At 34.3% G+C, this 19825-nt stretch overlaps 2 protein-coding genes and 1 pseudogene across 6 annotated transcripts; 2 read left to right on the top strand and 1 right to left on the bottom strand.

Moving 5' to 3' along the window:
- Positions 1-145: 145 nt before the first annotated feature.
- LOC18613152 (ethylene-response factor C3 pseudogene) lies at positions 146-1369 on the top strand (annotated as a pseudogene).
- An 8364-nt stretch (positions 1370-9733) lies between these two features.
- LOC18613151 (inorganic phosphate transporter 1-4) lies at positions 9734-13462 on the top strand. Of its 3 annotated transcripts, none has more exons than XM_088808399.1 (2): positions 9734-9752; positions 11622-13462. In XM_088808399.1, the coding sequence occupies exon 2, from the start codon at positions 11670-11672 to the stop codon at positions 13287-13289; it is 1620 nt and encodes a 539-aa protein (XP_088664525.1). In that variant the 5' UTR covers positions 9734-9752; positions 11622-11669; the 3' UTR covers positions 13290-13462. The 3 variants fall into 3 exon arrangements, with proteins under 3 accessions (XP_088664525.1, XP_017977305.2, XP_088664518.1); XM_018121816.2 differs by lacking the exon at positions 9734-9752 and adding an exon at positions 9802-10012; XM_088808392.1 differs by lacking the exon at positions 9734-9752 and adding an exon at positions 9821-9926.
- Positions 13463-17271: 3809 nt separating this feature from the next.
- ADF6 (actin depolymerizing factor 6) lies at positions 17272-19676 on the bottom strand. Of its 3 annotated transcripts, none has more exons than XM_018127133.2 (3): positions 19537-19676; positions 18528-18793; positions 17272-17712 (listed from the first exon to the last, which is right to left on the bottom strand). In XM_018127133.2, exons 2-3 carry the CDS (start codon positions 18773-18775, stop codon positions 17562-17564), a joined length of 399 nt encoding a protein of 132 aa, XP_017982622.1. In that variant the 5' UTR covers positions 18776-18793; positions 19537-19676; the 3' UTR covers positions 17272-17561. The 3 variants fall into 3 exon arrangements, with proteins under 3 accessions (XP_017982622.1, XP_017982621.1, XP_007050307.1); XM_018127132.2 differs by having other exon boundaries at positions 18528-19013; positions 19398-19595; XM_007050245.3 differs by having other exon boundaries at positions 19398-19594.
- Between the last annotated feature and the right edge of the window lie 149 nt (positions 19677-19825).

Raw genomic sequence — 19825 nt, 5'->3', positions numbered from 1 at the left:
AGTAACTCAGTCCTGAAAGTAATCCAACTCAAGTCACCCGACTCTAAATTGTATAGTAGACAGCGTCTAAAAGCTAGGGTTCAACCCGGTTATTAGTGAAGAAATATTCAAATATTTATGAAGCAGCCTGTCTGTCAGTATATATTCAAATATTAACGTGCTTCACTGGAGGTTGTCCTTTAAACCAATACACATCTGCTGTAGCCAAAAACTAAACCAACTCACACAGCCAGCACTAGCAACTTCATGATCAGCGTATCCCTCCAAGATATGGATTCTTCCTTCCTTGAAAGCCTGAATTCAGAGTTCCAGCTAGAATATGGGCAAGATTTGTTAGAATCTTTCTCACCCAATAATGAGCTTTTCCTCGACCAAGATTTCCTTTCATTTGACATTATAGACTCCAAAGAGTTGCCTCCCCAAGATACTACTCTTTATCATCATGGGTCAAGAGAATCATCAATCTCTTCCTGTGGATTAATTATCGACGAAGAACATGTAGTTTCCAGTGCCAAGAAACGAGAAGAGCAACAACAACCCAAGGGGGAAAAATCATACAGAGGGGTAAGGAAGCGACCTTGGGGAAAATACGCGGCGGAGATTAGGGATTCAACAAGGCATGGCATTCGGGTTTGGCTTGGAACATTTGACAGCGCAGAGGCAGCTGCTTTAGCTTATGATCAAGCAGCCTTATCGACACAAGGGCCCAAGGCTGTGCTCAACTTTCCTGTTGAAAGAGTCCGGGAATCGCTTCGGAACATGAATTACTACTGCAAGGATGGTGCCTCACCGGCAGTAGAACTAAAGCAGAGGAATTATGTACAAAGAAAGTCAATGGCTAGGAAAAATAAAAAGAAGCAGTCACAAGCAAAGAATGTGGTCGTCTTAGAAGATTTAGGATCTGAATATTTGGAGGAACTTTTGAGCTCATCTCAAATTACTAGCTCTTGGTAAAAGAAAAATTAGCTTGTTAAATCTGTCATTTGCAACAATGTCTGGTATCGTATGCCTGCCTTGCTTACCACCATGATTTGTTATTTCTTTTCTCCTTATTTATGCAATAATTACCAAGGTAGAGGCAGTCACAGATTTGTCATTCTATCGAGTTTTTTTTTTTTTTTCGGTGGGGGATGAAGCAAATTTGATTGAGAAGAAGAAGAAGAAGAAGATGAAGAAAAAAGAAAGAAACAGATCACTCCAGTGCTGGCTTTTTTCTCCAGCAGGTGCGACGCAGTGTTGGTGGATAAAACTTGAATGTTTCTCTTATTTCATTCCAATCCTGATGAGAAGCTTATTACTGGCGCTGGTATCTATTGGAATGCTAAGTTGAGTCTATTTGATTCTCCTTCATAATTAGCCAACTTTGATTCGGACTGGGTACTACTGGATTTTACTTTTCTCTTCATAGCAAATTACTATTACTTGTAATTAGGATATACTATTATATAATAATTGGCTTAATATATTTAGATGCAGGGGAACATCATACCTTATTAATAGAGTGAAAACTACTAAAATGCCAATTGATCTAATAGAGGTCACTATAAACATAATTTATTTAAGACACTAGAAACGTTGCTAATTAATTCAAAATGACTCATTATATTACACCCATGCACATTTCACTTAAATAGAGATAATAATTTTGATCCTAAGTTATGGACAAAAGAGATCCAGTCAAACAAACATTTGGAAAGAGGACTTTGGTCATAATTGTTACTCATTAATATAAGAGAAGCCACCCCCACATTTCAAAGTTCAAAGTTCAAAGTTCAAACGTGGCACCTTGCTAATGTCAAGCTTGCTGCTAGTCAAGGTAGTCCGTCACCTCATCTTTTTCTTTTCTATGAGCAAGAACCTCTCGTTTTTGTTCAGTGAAAGCACAGAAACGTTTAACGGTAGTCGTGTATTGTAGTATGTCTCTTTGCTTTGGAGTCAAGTCGTTAAGATTAAAAGCGATGAAGCAAATTAAACTAGGGAAGTGCTGCCAATTATGTGCTAACCCACCCTACTGCTATCATCATATATCTTCAAACATGGATATCTTTTTTTCCTGGAGTTAGAACTGTCAACTGAACCCACGAACTGTATATTTTCGATAACTTTTTTTGCCTGTGTTGATCCCCACCAGCGTCAAATCTCAACGGGATGGCGACTTGCGTAATAGAAAGAAGTGGAACGTGTCAGGGAAACGGTGGAGATGGAGACAAATCAAAAAAGGAGTTCGGTTTGACCCATGAGTTAATTCCACAGCCCATGCTCCATTCTAATTTTCCAACAGATTTATTGATCACAATTAATTCACCTGCCTAGAAATAAAAATACATACTCATCATTTTTAAATAAAAGGGAGTTGGAATGTTAGCATCTTCTTCCGAATATAGCGAAACAACATGATCAAAATTAATGTGTCCCTTCAATTGTCAATCAAAACTGTCTATCTGTCAAGTTAGCATTGATTCATTTCTTCCCTTGTGCCTTTCTTGCGCTTGACTAAGTTGCTTCTTGAGCAGCTATTTTTATGCGAGGTGGCGCTTTCTAAATTTAATTAGCTATCTGAAAAGAAAGCAAATTGGTTGAGGTGGTGCATACAAAATGGGACGCTGGCCTGGAAATGAACACGTGGCCAGCTTACTGTGATACTACAGTCCTGTGAATCTGGATTAGAACAAAAATCAAATCACATCATAATATTTTTCTGATGTGGAAGCTAGCTATGTCTAAAACTTGGAATTTGAAAGCTATTTTGCTACTAACACTTATTCAACAGTATAAACAGTTGGGTCAATGACGATTCTATCTTTTGAACTCGGATAGCTGTGTGACTTAGTGAAATTTACAAGCTTGAGATGAAAAAAGAAAAAATCTAAGGTTAATATTTTTAGATAAAAGAATATAGAGCAACCGAAATATGGTCAAAATTATTAAAGCACTCCCCTAACTAATTCGTGTGAATAGAAACTGTTACAACTACTACTATAAAGATCTCATAAAAAAATTGTTCCTGTATTCAGTTTCATAGACCACTCATATGTTCCCATCAATATTCTAACATATTTTAAGCAACATCTTTAACAAAATTTTCATCCGACAATTGGTACCCATAAATTTTTATACAACAAACAATAATTGAGGGAGTCCAAAGCAAACAAATTAACAAAAAAAAAAATTAATGAAACCTGTGAAAAGAAAGCGAAATCGTAAACGTATGGGAAACTAGAATAAAGTAATATTAAAAATCAAACGAAGACGCAGAAATAGATTGATTAATATTTAACCCTTTTCATTTTATTTATTTTTATCATATTAGTAATTAAAATCAATAACTTAGTTAATTTGTTAAGTGAATGAACTATAAATTGAAAATTAAACGAAATGAGAGATTTTCATGTGTGAAAACTTCATTACTTATTTTATATAAATCTTTTTTTATTTGATCTTAATTATTTGAATTATATTAAAGATTGTAGTAAATAGTAACAATAATTGTAAGTGATATGTTCCTTATGAAATAATAAAATAAAAATAGACAATAATGCTTTGTCGGGGAAAAAAATAAGGGACAAAAGAAAAGAGATGAGAAAAAGGAAACATGGAAAAAATGATTTAGTTGCAATTAAATTTAAAACGTTTAGATCCCATTTTTATTTTTTATATATTTTCTTAAAAGTATTATGATTTCAACTAATTAAAAAAATTTGAGAAAATATAGATATTTCGTGAATCCATTATTATGTTTTTAGTGGGAAGATTAAAACTTAGAATGAGAAGATGCATGCACTTACCATTAAATAAAAAAATAAATAATATAATATTTTTAAAATAAATAAATTGTGACCCAAACGTAGAATATAATAATTACAGGGTAGATTTTTGTTTAGTCTCTCTTTCATCAATATCCTCTCACAGACACTCCTATCGGAAAGTCCAATTGTTCCCCAGCCCATGAAAACTTCACGTATGACCCAAAATCAACAAGTGGACCAGCTAGAAAATCCCAGGCCTCCATCACTAACTCTGTGGAAGTCCAAAACGTCTTTACATAGACTATCGAGGTCCACTTAACAATCGGTTTTTCACATCTAAACCCCAACATGTCTTTCTTGGAAAACAGTATTTCTCAAAGGCAATAAACAGGCAACCATATTACAAATTGATCCCAAATTACTTGCGCTGCGTTATGTACCTATGTCTCCTCTCTCCTCAACATCAATCTAAACTTGGATTCATCGAAAGAAGCAGGAAGAACCTGTCACAAGTACATCGATTGATTCCAAGTGTTCAATATGCAACAAGTATGAAAAAAGAAAAAGGAAAAAACCTAGACAAACCAATGAACATAGAATGTCCCATATGAGCTCCTGTCATAACTCATAAGCGGTTTAGGAACATTTTCACAAGCAGTTGAGTTGACAACTTTCCTCAAACATTGAGTCAGGGCAAGAAGATTTTTTTCTGTTATAAACTAAAATGTTGAGCCAGATAAATTGAAAATATCCAAAGCAGATGGAGAGTGCTTGTGAAGGAGCCTTTCATTAGTGATCCATATATAATCCACATGAGAAAGAAGATAGATTCTTATCTTCAAGATGTGTGCCAAGGAAAATGTCGCTATATTGCATGTACGTTTCCTCCATGAACATTGCTTAACTAGTATTGGAAGCTAAACCACACAGACCTAGTTGTTCAATTGGTTAATGATTTTGTAATGTGCAGCACCTATACAATCAGGGGCACTGGGCCGGCATTCAAGGGGAAAAAGGCAAAATTTGTTATCAGGATAATATATAATTAATTCGACATGTTATCCTCCCAAGGGGAACCCTTTGCAAAGCAACATGTTCGGGGACTGATCCAGTTTGATATTTTTACTACTTTATCAAGAGCTTGAATACTTTGTCAAATTTCTATACTCTGTTGAGAAAAGTGGTCCTATATATGCTGCAAAATAAATAGTAGGTGATACTAATTCATTGGTTTGACCAAGGAACAGGAGCTAGCAAATGGGTCATCCCTCTAACTTGATAATTGAATAGGCAAGCAAAGGAGACACTCCACAACCTTTTTAAGTTCAAAATGCTCCATATATATATATATATATTCATTTCTCAGTTTCTTTTTTAACAAACTAAGGATAGTGGCGGGACCTATCTAGCTAGATTGATTTATAAAAAGTTAGATGGTAAACATGGAGCTTTTAATTAATTAAAACTACTAATATCATTTCATAGCAATTTGCCACCTACTTTACATTATTTTATATTCTATGTAACTAATTTACAAGGTAATGAAGCGAAGGAATATGACAACTTTCATATGTTCCTAAAAAAATCAATCCCTTGTAAAAAATCATCTTATATACCAATGGTGAAAATTAATTTTAAAATCCAAGTGATCATTATAACACGTTCATTAAACTATAATGAAAGAAATTTAAAAATTAACAAAATTATTAAACGGATATGTGGCAATTCAATAAACCCTCTTGTTGAGTTTGAAAGCTCCTCTAATAATATATAATAATAGTTAAAATAACAATCCTTTCAAACTAGCTTTTACTCTTTTCTGAATTAGCATAGTATTACATTAATAGCTTTTTGGTTTTCATTTATCATATGAATTTGATTTATGATTTAGCAAGTCTAAACGCAAGAACCACCACAGTTAAAAGACGGTCGGTGCCAAAGCATATAGACCATTGATGCTTAATTTTCCGAGCACATAAAGCTTAAGTTGAGCTCTTTATGGGAACCCATTTCCAAGTGTTTCTTCGTCTTTTGGGCTAGCTGTTCAAAATGGAAATTTAAAGAAAAAAACAAAGGTGATGCAGATAGTGAGGTACTACAGTTATGGTCGTTCAATGACTTAAGTTGCATATTATCTTTTTATCATGTTCCCCACTAGCCTTTAGGGCCAAGCATAAAACACACACACACACACACACAGTTTGGCAAAAACAATCCGGCCATCGATCAGCCAGATATTTCTTCAGATAAGAAATAGGAAAGAAATGAACGATAAGAAATATCAAGGAAGCTCATCTTTAAACCATGGCCATCGAGAATGGAGTTGAACCAGTAATACCAAATATTTTATTATGCAATGCACATGGCTGCAAATTGCCAACGCCATAGTGGGGAGTGGGGTGAAAGTTGCTCAAGTTTTTGCAGTTGATTACTACTCCTTAGAATTTAGAATTAATTAATTAGGACACCTGTCATGGCACTAATTAACGCACAAACCATGTCCCGGTGTTTTTTCGCTTTCACTTTCTCTATTGAAACGAATCCTCCCTCTCCCAAATAATTATTCTTTCCTGTAATTTAAAATTAATAAATTAACGGAGCGGATGACACATTAATGACGACGAGGAGCCCGCCCCTGAGCATTGGACTTTCAACGCTAAACGATCGACAATGCAACTTCCATTTTCTGCCTCACATTGACAAGGAATTTTAACATTGTGGCGCTGTCCTTTTCTGACCAACATTGTTCACTTTTTAAAGTTTGTCGCCATAGAATTCTCTGTTTTATTCAGTTCCGTAATGATTGATCTCATGAAATGGTTGCCCTCGTGACAAAGAATAAGAGAGAAGGGGCTTTTTAAGGTGGATTTTGAAAAGGTATTTGATAATAGTTTTTGAGAATTTTTTGATTTAGTTTTTAAAAAAAATAGAGTTTGGTGATAAATGGTATTAGTGGATCAACTCTTATATCTCGACTATTATCATTTTTATTCCTATTAATGGCACATTGATAACTTTATTTTATAGAGTTATTTAGTTATATTTTGATAATGAAATTAGTTAAGTTTTTGAGATATAGGTTCAAAATTAGATATTTTTAATTATTTTTCTTAATTTAGTTTTAAATTATGTTGGGTTGTTTTAATTTAAATTGTTTTATTTTAGTTTTATGTTAAATTGTTTTTAGTTTAGTTAGTATTGTATTGGTTTTATTCGTTTGTAGGTGTACAAATGAAAAGGCTTCAATTAGTGAAGAAGAGTGTATGAATAGTAAGTGCTTTTCTCATATATGTTTCAATATTTTGAGTATAATTCTTATTCTAAAGGTTCAATGAACTTCTTTTTCCTTTTTTTTTTTCAAAGTTTGCTACTCAAATCAACATATAAATTGATTATTACGTTTGGGTTTTGATTAATTTGCTTTGGGTATTTATGAAGTTTGGATTTTTACTTGAATTTGTTATAAATGATGAAAGAATATTGATAATGATAAGAAAAAAAAAATTGTAGTTCAATTAGAATGAAAAAACTCATGATAATGAGAAATTGTAAACTTGATTGTGATTTGAAATGTTTAATGGGTGTTTTTTCGTATTAAGAATTCACTTTAAAATGACAATGATGATAATAATTTTTTTTAAAAAAAAGTATGTTTCCTTAGATCATTCAAACATCAGAAAAAATTAAAATATTACTAATCGTTGATTCAATGATTGCCAACTTTGACACTAGCCAAGTGGGGTTGCAATGCAAGGCTATGCTGCATGCCTTAATTTCATGTAGTTTTTCATTTGCTTTTCTCTGAAGCATCTGCCTTTAGATCAGATCCACAATTGAATCACATGATGTTAATGGTCAAGGGTGCGCATAGCTTTATCCAAATATGAAAATTCAATTCACCTATTCCATGCTGGATGATCCTGATGGCTTGGGACGAAGCTACTTTCAATTCTCAAAATTATTAAAAGATGATCAAGTTACTTTTCAAAAAAGAAAAAAAAAGATGACCAAGTCAAGAATGGGATGACTAAAAAGTATCCTCCACCCTGTTGCCATCTCAATCATAACAACATGACTTCAGGCCATGGCCATAGCCTGCCAGAGACATATACTATAAGTTTTGTTAATAAACTATAAATTGTGGGTCAAAGATCATATAATATAAAATATCTTAATTAGATTGGTTCAAATAATAAGATTCCTTATTTAAACAAATTTGGTTATTCCTTCTATTCAATAGGAAAAATTAATGAAAAGAAAAAACCTTTTGATGTTCAATTCATCAAAGTGTAAGGCTTTCTTCTAAGATTAAGGACACCCAAGTCAACATCCCCAACCAAATTGGGGAGGCCATGCCTAGGTGGGGCATAAGGTTACTAAGGGGTCTAGTCAATGAAATCGTCATGGACTCTTATGATTAACGTTGCCAATTGGCATCCATCAAGTCATCAAATGTTTTGAAAAGTTGAGTCGTCGATGTGAAATTAAATTGGTAAGCTGGACTAGTTGACTTCAACTTGGGGAAAAGACAAAAAACGAAGAAACCTAATTCATATGTGTTTCATATCAATGCTTAGTGCTGAAAACCACACATCAGAGGAAGGTGCTCATGTGTTTCCGCCAAAGTGAGCCCCCAAAGCGTATTATGAGAAAGTAAAACCCAAATACGAGAGCTTTTTGTTTGCATTACAAGTACAAGCATCTGACGCTACGTTTACTTATTTTTACTTGCACCTATATAATATTTTTAGTAAATACTTATGAAACCAAACAAAGAGAGAAATTTCATATTATTTGGGAAGTATGTTGAGAGAAATATGGTAGAGAGAGAATAGCCTTTTCCTCCAAACTCTAATTCAACTTATAAAGAACAATGACATTTAGCCCTTTTTTTTTCCCTATAGATTCAAACAATAGAAAGGAGGCATATGCTTCTTAAGTATATGAGAGATTATCATTTTGTTAATTAACATGTTTAACTATTATTGACATTTAAATCTTTTACCTTAATTACAGCATTAATGTTTCTGATTTGATTTGTTACAGTTGTCATTTTTGACATTTTTAACGCGAAATGTAACTTATAAAGATTTGCACATATGTTCAAGTCACAAGTGAAATTTACTTTGAATTCAAAATTATGATAATAGAAGTTAAAATAGGTGGCCTAATCATGATGGTGTGCACACACTGTACATGTGTATATGTTACAGACCTAGTCATATGTGTGTTTGTGTGGTTTCACAATAAAAGCGAAAAAATTGAAACAGATCAAACTAAAAAAATTAAAACTTGTTGAGCATTTTGCAAGAATTAATAATGTATGCTATCACAGCCTATTGATCTTTAACTTTTATTTAATTTAATGTAGATATAATTATTTTCCCATAATTTCAACTCATAAACTTTTTTCCCAAAAAAAAAAACATATATGTTGACAATATTATCATTTTATTTGCCCTGAGTCAAGGCTCTTGATCAAATAGGTATGAACTTGGTTAATAAAAAAATATGAACTCTTTATGAATTCATACTTGACAAGAGTGCAAATAAGGTATGGTTTTCAATGGATATAAATCAAGAGATATTTGGATTAATAAGTTAATGAGTTGGAAATAAAGTAGTCTAGGAGAACCATCCTTATTATGTCTCAATAGATAAGAAAAAGAGATATGTACCATTTAAGTTGTTGTTTACCATAAAAAGCATGAGGTTCAATGGAATTGTGAGTAATTAGTGGATTCATGAACCATCCAACCCATTCACACATGCACACACGGCTTTCACAATTGGTTTGACTTTGGAGTAGTTGTTTCAAGGAAACAAACAAATCTACCTTGGACCCAGTTGTCGACCATCTATTCTTAATCTTTCCTTTGCTTGTTTTAGACAATCTAATAAGAAACAACGTCGTAAAAGAGAGTGGGGGGTTGAATGAATGAATATATCAAAAAGAGGTGGAGAAGGAATATACTGGTGGGCATTTAGCATATTTGGGGATTGTTGGTAAGACCTTGTTGCATATAAATACTCCTGCTTGCCCTTTCACTTCCTTGCATCAACCAAATTCCCATCTCCCAAATCTTCTTTTCTTCTTTTATTTTGTCTTTCTTATTCTAATCTCATTTTCTTTCACTTTCATTCCTTCGAGAAAAAAACACAAACACTTTAAAGAAATATGTTAGTTTCAGAAACTTCCCTTTACAATCTTTAACATCCCCTCTTTCTCTCTCCAGGATTCTGTGTTGTTTTTATTCTTTTGTCTCGTACGTATTCTTTCAGTGATATTGTTGTTTCTTTCAGTTTTTTTTTCAAGGGTATGATAAAGTTCTTCATGCATGCAAATGGCAGATGTTGTTTGTTAATGACGATAATGAATAGCTTTTTGGTCATCTGGGTTTTCTTTTTATATTTATGTAATCTCTTTTTGTCTGATTGTTTTGGTTCAGATGCAAATGGGTCCAGAAATTATTAACCTGACTAATGGATCCAAGATCACTTTGATCACGGTTGTTTATTGATATAGTATATCACATTTCATGTTGCTTTTAAAAATGTTACTCCGTTGACCGAACAAAATCTTTTTTAGTATATTATCTTTGTGCACTATCAAGCTTTTATGATCCTGGCTAGAAATTGATGGATTGTTCTTTTGTCACTGTTTCCAAATAACATTTTAGTCATGGTTATATAATTGGTTCTATTTTGGTAATTGTAGATCTTTTTTTACAAGAATGAAAATAAATAGGTAGTGATGAGGGTGTTCCTATTTCTCCACAATTTTGGTCAAAAGTTAAGATAGAAATTCATTATCATCACTCCTTACTTTTGCTCATAAGAATTGTTCTTAATTTAAAGATCTGGATCATTTTCATATGAGATGTTTTGATAGTCTGTTTACAATAATATATATTCTTCAAATTTTCATGGGCACTTCTCTTTATTTCCTTCTCTAACTAGAAATGTATTTACTTTCCACACATTTAAATATAGGAGGAAACATTTATATCTAGAGGTTGGAAGTGCCATTTAATCTTCTAATTAATAAAGGGTATGGTTTCCCCTGTTTATGTAAGTGGTTGAAGTAATGACATGGTGTGAATGTGATTTGTTCTCTTTTTGACTTTATGGAATTCTCCTTTGTCCTTTTCCTTGCTTTTTTTCTCCCAATAATGGTGGCTTTTGCCTTGCTAGAAGCCTTTTCTTAAAGTACATTTTCACATTGGAATAGCCTTGGACATGGAGCATGTATAAGGTCCAGCTTTATCTGTTTCATTCATTTCCATTAGTATCATGTAGCCCCACACTAGGCTGACTAACATTTGGAGTTGTACAAAATGGTTAGACAAGGAGGAGCAGTTGGAGTTACCATTTTTCTTGACTTAATCAAACTATGTTCTCAGCTTACCAACTGTAGAAAAACAACAGGAATGATTCGATCATCTAACACAATCCAATAAATAGATGACAAGTTTTTTTTAACACATATAGTCATTACTGATATCTTTCTCTTAGTCACCATGGTCCTAATTAAATTAGTTAAGAAAAAAATGTTGCTGCCTATTCAGTCTGCACAAAAGAAGGCATTGCTTTCGTTTAGTATTATTGTTTTTGTCTCCGTTTTAGTACCCAATTAGTTTGACTTGGAACTTTGAAGGTTAATATGGTATTTTGCTTGAAACTTACTATTAGCGGGAGCATTGACCTAACATTAGGATGTAGAATTAATAAATTATTTGGCTAAAAAAGTCAAAAAAGTAGGTTTGAAGTTAGAAAGAAAACTTGGAAGTTTGATGTGGGAACTGATCTTGATTCTTATTTATAGGTACTTTCTTTGTTTCGATTGTAACCCCGTTTTCTGTTTCATCTTTGCAGAGAAAGAGAGAGAGCAGATAAAAAAGCTTGTAAGTGAGCTAGGTAGCTATGGCAGAGGGACAATTACAGGTGCTTAATGCCCTTGATGTAGCCAAAACACAATGGTACCATTTCACCGCAATCATCATCGCTGGGATGGGCTTCTTCACTGATGCATATGATCTCTTTTGCATATCACTTGTCACCAAATTACTTGGCCGCATATACTACCATATTGATGGCGCAGAAAAGCCTGGAACTTTGCCTCCCAATGTATCAGCTGCTGTCAATGGAGTAGCATTTTGCGGAACACTAGCAGGACAACTCTTCTTTGGTTGGCTTGGTGATAAGCTAGGCCGAAAGAAGGTCTATGGTATGACTCTTATGCTCATGGTCATATGCTCTATTGCATCAGGTCTCTCTTTTGGCCATACCCCTAAATCTGTCATGGCGACCCTTTGCTTCTTTCGGTTTTGGCTTGGCTTTGGCATTGGTGGTGATTATCCACTTTCTGCCACCATCATGTCTGAATATGCTAACAAGAAGACTCGTGGAGCCTTTATAGCTGCGGTGTTTGCAATGCAAGGTTTTGGAATTTTAGCAGGCGGTATTTTTGCAATTATTATATCCTCTGCATTCAAGGCCAGGTTTGATGCTCCACCTTATGAGGTTGATGCACTTGGCTCCACCGTTCCACAAGCAGACTACGTTTGGCGTATTATTTTGATGGTTGGAGCACTCCCTGCTGCTCTTACCTACTATTGGAGGATGAAGATGCCTGAAACTGCCCGTTACACTGCCCTTGTCGCTAAAAATGCAAAGCAGGCTGCATCTGATATGTCAAAGGTCTTGCAGATGGACATTGAGGCAGAACCACAAAAGATAGAGCAACTAGATCGAGAGAGATCCAAATTTGGTTTGTTCTCTAAAGAGTTTGCTAAACGTCATGGATTTCACTTGCTTGGAACAACCACCACTTGGTTCTTGCTTGACATTGCATTCTACAGCCAAAATTTGTTCCAAAAGGACATCTTTAGTGCAATTGGTTGGATTCCTGCTGCAAAGACCATGAATGCCCTTGATGAAGTTTTTAGAATTGCAAGGGCACAAACACTTATTGCTCTATGCAGCACTGTTCCAGGCTACTGGTTCACAGTGGCTTTCATTGATAAGATTGGAAGATTTTCCATCCAACTAATGGGCTTCTTCTTCATGACAGTGTTTATGTTTGCACTGGCTATCCCTTACGATCACTGGACCCATAAAGACAACCGAATTGGGTTTGTTGTTATGTACTCCTTGACTTTTTTCTTTGCAAATTTCGGACCTAATGCCACCACATTTGTTGTACCAGCTGAGATTTTCCCAGCAAGGTTAAGGTCCACTTGTCATGGTATATCAGCAGCATCAGGAAAGCTTGGTGCTATTGTTGGTGCATTTGGGTTCTTGTATTTGGCACAGAATAAGGATAAGGCCAAGGCAGATGCAGGGTATCCTGCAGGTATTGGGGTGAAGAATTCACTCCTTGTATTAGGTGCAATCAATGCCTTGGGCTTCTTGTTCACGTTCTTGGTGCCAGAATCGAAAGGAAAATCTTTAGAAGAGATGTCAGGTGAGAACGAGGATAATGGAGCAGAGGTAGAGGCAGAGCTATCATCTCATAACCACAGGACAGTTCCAGTTGCTTAAGTTGGATCGATAAACCAGTTCCTGAGTAATAAGTTGAACTGTTGTAAAGCCCTTTTAATTCGATTATAGTCTGATGTCAGATTTACTTTTCACTATTTTCCCTTAACATGTACCTTATTCTAGTAACCTTAATTTTTTATTCTGTACCATAAAGTTATGGGGTACAAAGAGAATTCCATGATTGTCTCTTTTCATTAGTTATAAATCAACAAGTGCCCTATGGACTGTGGCTCGTCAGCGGCCATCAAAATTGAACCAAGAAGTCAGGTTCCATTTTGCCTTGGCTCATGCATATTCGTTTGCGTAAGAGTTATTGCCTCTAACATTTATCAGTCATTTGATACACGTGGTGTGTAGATAAAGTGTTGGGGTCATTGAGGTCAAACAAAATTAGCCACATTTGAATGCTAGTGTTTTCAATTTCTTCAACCAGATTAGTATAACAAGGGTTAGGTGCTCAACAGTATCACAAGCCCATTCCAATGCATTGACTTCTACCCTTGAATCTTGTCGAGGAAAATTATTTAGGGGACCATGGATACTTATTTAGCTTGCCTAAGTTCGCACGACAAGACTTTAGAAAGTATGGCTCTATTAACAATGGAAGACATTATTGCTTCCTTTGATTCAAAGTCTTCTTTGATAGCTTTATTTGTTGCTTGACTTTGGTTACAATGTTTGACATTCACACAAATGAGTGAAAGCAGCAGTTGGACTTTAACACCTTGCTTGATTCTTTGTGCAGGTACCTTTGGTTGCTTTTGTGTCAGAAAAAGGTTCTGCACATAGCTAAATGAAACAATGAGGACTAAATTCAGAGTCCGCAAACCGAAGAATGTAATGCCAAAAATGATACAAACCATTCATATTTTTCCAAGCAAATAAAGCTCAAGTTGAGCACTTTATGGGAACCCATTTCCAAGTATATCTCCGTATTAAGAATTCATTTAAAATGACAATGATGATAACAATTATAAAAAAAAAAGTAGGTCATTCAAACATAAAAAATATTGAAATATTACTGATCGGTGATTCAATTATTGCCAACTTTGACATTAGGCAAAAAGGGGTGCAATGCAAGGCTATGCTGCATGCCTTAATTTCATGTAGTTTTTCATTTGCTCTTCTCTGAAGCATCTACCTTTAGATCAGATCTACAATTGAATCACATGATTTAAATTGTCAAGGGGTGTGCATAGCTTTATCCAAATATAAAAGTACAATTCACCTATTCCATGCTGGACGGTCCTGATGGCTTGGACGGAAGGTACTTTCAATTCTCAAACTTATTAAAAGATGACCAAGTCAAGAATGGAGAGAGTAAAAAGTGTAGGCACCATCCATTTAAGTCTAAATTGACTTTTGCTTTTTTTTAAAAAAAAAAATATTTATTATCGGATTTGAGCCCAATTCTAATTGGACTCTTTTCGCCTTTAGAAGCCTGAAGATAATCCAATCATAACTCAAAATTTAGCCTTTTGGGCTTTTGAAGCTACAAGCCCATTAAGCCCAAATAAACACACGCAAACCAAAAAGAGAGGGAAGCAAAAAAAAAATCCAAAATGAAAAGAAAAAATAAAAATTAGAAAAAAAAAGAGAAGAAAACATAGACAAACAATCAGTAAAAGGATAAAAAAAAAAGGAAAAGAGGAAGAGAAGGGGGTTTAAAGGTTGCCGATGGTGGAAGGAGTGGCAAGGTAATCAAAATACTCTAAAACCATATATGAATATATTCAAAAGGTTCAGGCATATCATCATGTAAGCACTTTTAAGTTGAATGCATGACATAATTATATTAACCTTTTTCAAATAAAAATGGTCATGAGAATATAACGAATTTTGTAACTTATCACTTTTAGGTGAATAAATTATTTAGAGTTAACCAATCCCCACACACATGTTTTTATACGCTACTCTCCAATTTTAATGTAGAAACAGCACCTTTAGGTAAATGCATGTACACTAAAACTATAAACATCCCTAAAACATGTGAGCATGATAATTTCACAACACTATTCAATTGGTCACTTTAGTGGCTACGAATCAACTAACATAAATGAAACTTCCCCCATAACAAGATATTACTTTATATTACCCATATAAACTTCATGGTATGATTTTATTTACTTTATCATTAACATAATCAATATGGAGCATTATACTCTAAAATCATACCTACGCATGTGACATAATCTTATGAGATATTTAGTCTTTAAACCTTCATTTATGTCACCAAATAAACTTATTGCATTTAAAAATTAAAAAAATACCATTTTATATGGTTTTTGTTATAAATTTGCACTTTGTAACTTTATCCCAACAATGTATAAAACACACAAATATATGAAGAGAGTACATGTTACCATTTAACTTAAACATATAAATATTATTTTTCTGTTACATGAATTGTAGAAATATCTCACCAAAATATCAATAATAATTAATTAAATGTACATAAAAATAAATCAATATTAAACATGTATTAAAAATTTTAAAAAATAACACAAAATGCAGAGTTGAGCAAATAAAGGTGCACTATAACATTTTTTCAATATATGGGCCTAATGGACCCCTACACGCCCCCACATGCTAAATTTGAGAGTCGACTTTGTTGCCTAACTATTTAAATCTTCAACCTCTAGTTGGATCAGATTCGACCCAATTGGGTCAACTTTGACCCATTCGGGTCTTTTATGCCAATTTTCCTCTAGTTGTTGAGTTTTCAAGTGCTTTTCATGAAATTGATCATTCCAAACCTCGTTTAAGACTTTGTTTTACAACACTTATTCATTAAAACAAATCAAAACATCATAAATCAAGATAAATTAGAGCAAAATTTTGAATTTTGTACCCATTACCCATTATGATTTTTTCACAATAATTGATAGATTTTGAGTTAGGCTCTGAAACTAATTGATAGATTTTATATACAAATAAATTTATACTAATCTAAGATCTATCATAGCAAAAATTTAGAACACAAAGCGAACTTGATTTCTAATATATAGTTTAATAACGAAAATAATACTGATAAGAGTGATTACAGGTATTCAGTACATTAAAACCTTCTTCTTTCTTTTCTTTGTAACTCTCCAATAGGTGAGATGTTAATGTTGTCTTAGATAGAAGGACCTAATCTTTCCTTTTTACATAGGACTTAGAGTTTCCTGGCATGCTTACACTTTTAAGTTCACATTTAATATTGAAATCGAACCCACTTTATTAGATTATATTGTGAATTATAATATTGTCTCTTTATTAATATTAAATTATCTTAACTTAATTTTTATAAAAAACAAAAATAAATAATGCAAGTGCACATTTTGATTTTAGTAGAAAATCTAACATATGCTTCATTGACGGTGATAAGAAGCTCTTCCGATTAATCATCTTCTTTTCCTCTGCATTTCTTCTTCGCTGTTTTACCATCTTCCATTCTTCCTTCTCAATTCGCACAGATTCATTCTGCTTTTGTTGGAAAGTTTGAACCTACTTGAACAAATGTTCCGCTGGCAAATGTTGGGTCCACAGTACGAATGTAGCAGTGGCATCTGGAAGCTTGAGGAAATGCATGCTGAGCTCGTTGGGTTTCCGTGTTAGGGTTAGGATCATTATAAGACATATTAAGGGAGATGCAAGGAACCTTCCTCAAGGGTGAACGTGCAATTTTAGTGGGTTCGGTCATTTCCTATTTTATTCTTCATTAGATCAATCAATATGGCTACAAATCAAGGAAGCTTGTGAACAGCCGAATTGGCATAGCCATTGAATTTCAATGTTTTATTCAGCCCAGCAAATATTCCTGCACTATCTTGGCTTTCTTGATGCATTCTAGAGCGATGCCCCTTAATTTTTACAGCAAAAGGCTTTCGCTTTGATTCAACCTAGATAAGCCTCCCGGCTAACTTCTGTTTCACTTTGGTGTTCGGACTCCACATCCAAACACTGGAACACGAAATGCATTGGATAGGGAAGCAAAAAGTACAACAATTAGACATACCAATATATCTGCAAATAGTTTCAGAGTTTCCAAATATCCATGACTTACTTTCTTCGTTGAGAGCAATAAAACAGTAAAGAACCAGAATTAACAGCAACCAGATAGTATTAGCCCAGAGCTTCATATCAGCTTCACCAGATTCTGGTTATTCAAGGATTAGACATGCACAAAAAGGTTCTGCACATAGCTTTATGAAGCAAGGAGGACTCATTTCAGACTCGGCAAAGCGAAGAAGGAAATTCCTCAAATGAAACAGCTAAACTGCAGAGTGTTCAGTGAGCACGATCCCTTAAAACTTCAAGATCCATCTCTGTAGCGTCAGTAGCCTGAATCTCATAGTGGATCCCATCCAGTTCCCTTCTAAACCTGTCTTTTGAAGTGGCATAAAGCATCTTTGCACGGATTCGAGAGGATGAAGGGGACCTGATCAACAAAACCTGATTGTTAGGTAAGAAGATCTGATGGGCAACTTCTTTAACCTGATAAATGTGAGAGGAGTGCCACAGCTACATAAGTTACAATAATAATGATGCCATGTACATAAATGACACGAAAAAGGGCCATTTTTTATCCCTAGTGAAACCAAAGGCTCCAAAGAGAAACTTTCTTGCCGACAAGGTATAAAACTAAGACAGCAAAACAAGATTTCTAATTATTGTTACGTAAATCTAAATCAAGCAAAATAATGGTACGCATTTTATCTCCTTCAGCGGCATTCTTTCATAAATGCTGCCATGGAAAGTACACAGGCCTCGCCTATTATTCCTTTAAATTCCTTTCTAGCTGCAGGGCAACCAAATTGGCCAATACACATAAACCTTTAAAGGTCCTTTAATATGCATAAAGAACATAAAAGGGGTACCATACGGATATATGCATCATCTGAAAAAATGAAAAAAGTATCAGACTACTCTGAAGCATAACCTGCATGAAGGTAATGGATAATATAGTAGCAGGCAAGGGCATTTGAAAAGTAATTCTGACAGACAAATATAGTTATAAACGTCTCTCAAACTGAAGTATTAACAAGTAATAGGTATCCCACATCTTCTTGGAGGTCAAAGCCCAGCCACCATATTTATGCTAAAATGCCATAAACAAATGAAATTTGGCACTTGAGATGAATAGCTAGATAAGGTGTCTTAGTTAACTAGCTGTCAACCAGCAAGTAATAACTCCTATCAAATATGTTAAATCGCAATATAAAGACAATTAAAGGCCAAAAAGTAAGAACTAACCATGCAATGAAAAAAATCTTGCTCTTTTGACAATTCTCAGAAGTAACAAAATCAAAGTCATAGACAGCATATCGGCAATCATTCTCAGGCAGAGATGCAGTGAAGTCATCGTAGCTCTCAACAGGTCCACCGGTTTTCTCAACCACAACCTCCCTTTTCTTCTCATCGATTTTAAAAATCACATAGCGGTAAACTTTCTTCCTTTTCAGTTCCAAAAAAGTATCCTTGCTGTGATCAGCAACGCCCATGCCTGATGTAGCGTTTGGCTGGAAACAGAAGCAGATTGTCATACATTTATTATATTAAAAACTAATCAAAGCTATTGAAATTTTCATATTTTCAAGAGATGATCATAAGTGGGTTTGTAAGTTCATTAATTTTGGAAATTAAACTTGTTGAGTAAGTAGTCATCTCCAACAAACAGTGCCAAATTCTGAAGCCCAGATTGAACCAATTGAAGTAATCCAGAATTCTGTGGAAACCAAACTGCACATAGGACATGCAATTGAAGAAACTCAAGTTAAAAAGAAATAATAAGCTCTGTTTGGCCCCCAAGAATATCAAGGATAGCCTCAGGATCCAAAGCAGTACATCAATTATTGAAGCTGTCAAGCTGATTCATCAGAAGGAGAGAAGGAAAAAAAGGCCTTTTGCTTGGCTGTTTTTACTTGCACATCAAATCATATCTAGCACCGAATGTTTTCTTTTGAACAGGAAGCAAAATAAAAACCCTTGAGCTAAACATATTCTTGTTCCTGGTTAGGACAGAAATCAGCCTAAGAAGTAGCAAATTAAAGAGTTTTAGACAAATCAAAAGGAATTTAGAAAACCAAAGAAGAAAGAATGGGAAGGCAATGGAAAGAGAGATACCCGACTGAGTCCTCTAAACGACATCGCAGCAAAAGGAAGTTCGGAATAAAATACAAAAGTAAGGAGGAAATGAAGAGCAGGCCTGGTTTAGTAACAACAGGAGAGGCAGAGATAAATGAAAGAGAGAGGTGGGACTTACAGTAAGACTAGGGGGAAAAAATGGTCGGTTCACAAGAACAAAAACACATGCATCGTATATGATATATCTTCTACTTCAGAAACAGGACAAGGATAATTAAATGCTATCTTTGGCTTTTTCATTTTTGTGAGGTGAGGCACAGAAATTTAGTTAAAGTTATTGTTTGATGCAAAAAGAAAAGATTCCAATTCTCAGGGCATTGCCTTTGCTCACAAAAAGCTAGGATTTGGTTCTGTATTATGTATGTTTTGCAAAATACTATTTAATGATTTATATAAAAATTAATTTT

This window comes from Theobroma cacao, chromosome 1 (assembly GCF_053813885.1).
Source record: "Theobroma cacao isolate CCN51 chromosome 1, ASM5381388v1, whole genome shotgun sequence".
Taxonomy (NCBI): domain Eukaryota; kingdom Viridiplantae; phylum Streptophyta; class Magnoliopsida; order Malvales; family Malvaceae; genus Theobroma; species Theobroma cacao.
This window is presented reverse-complemented; position numbering and strand designations above follow the sequence as displayed.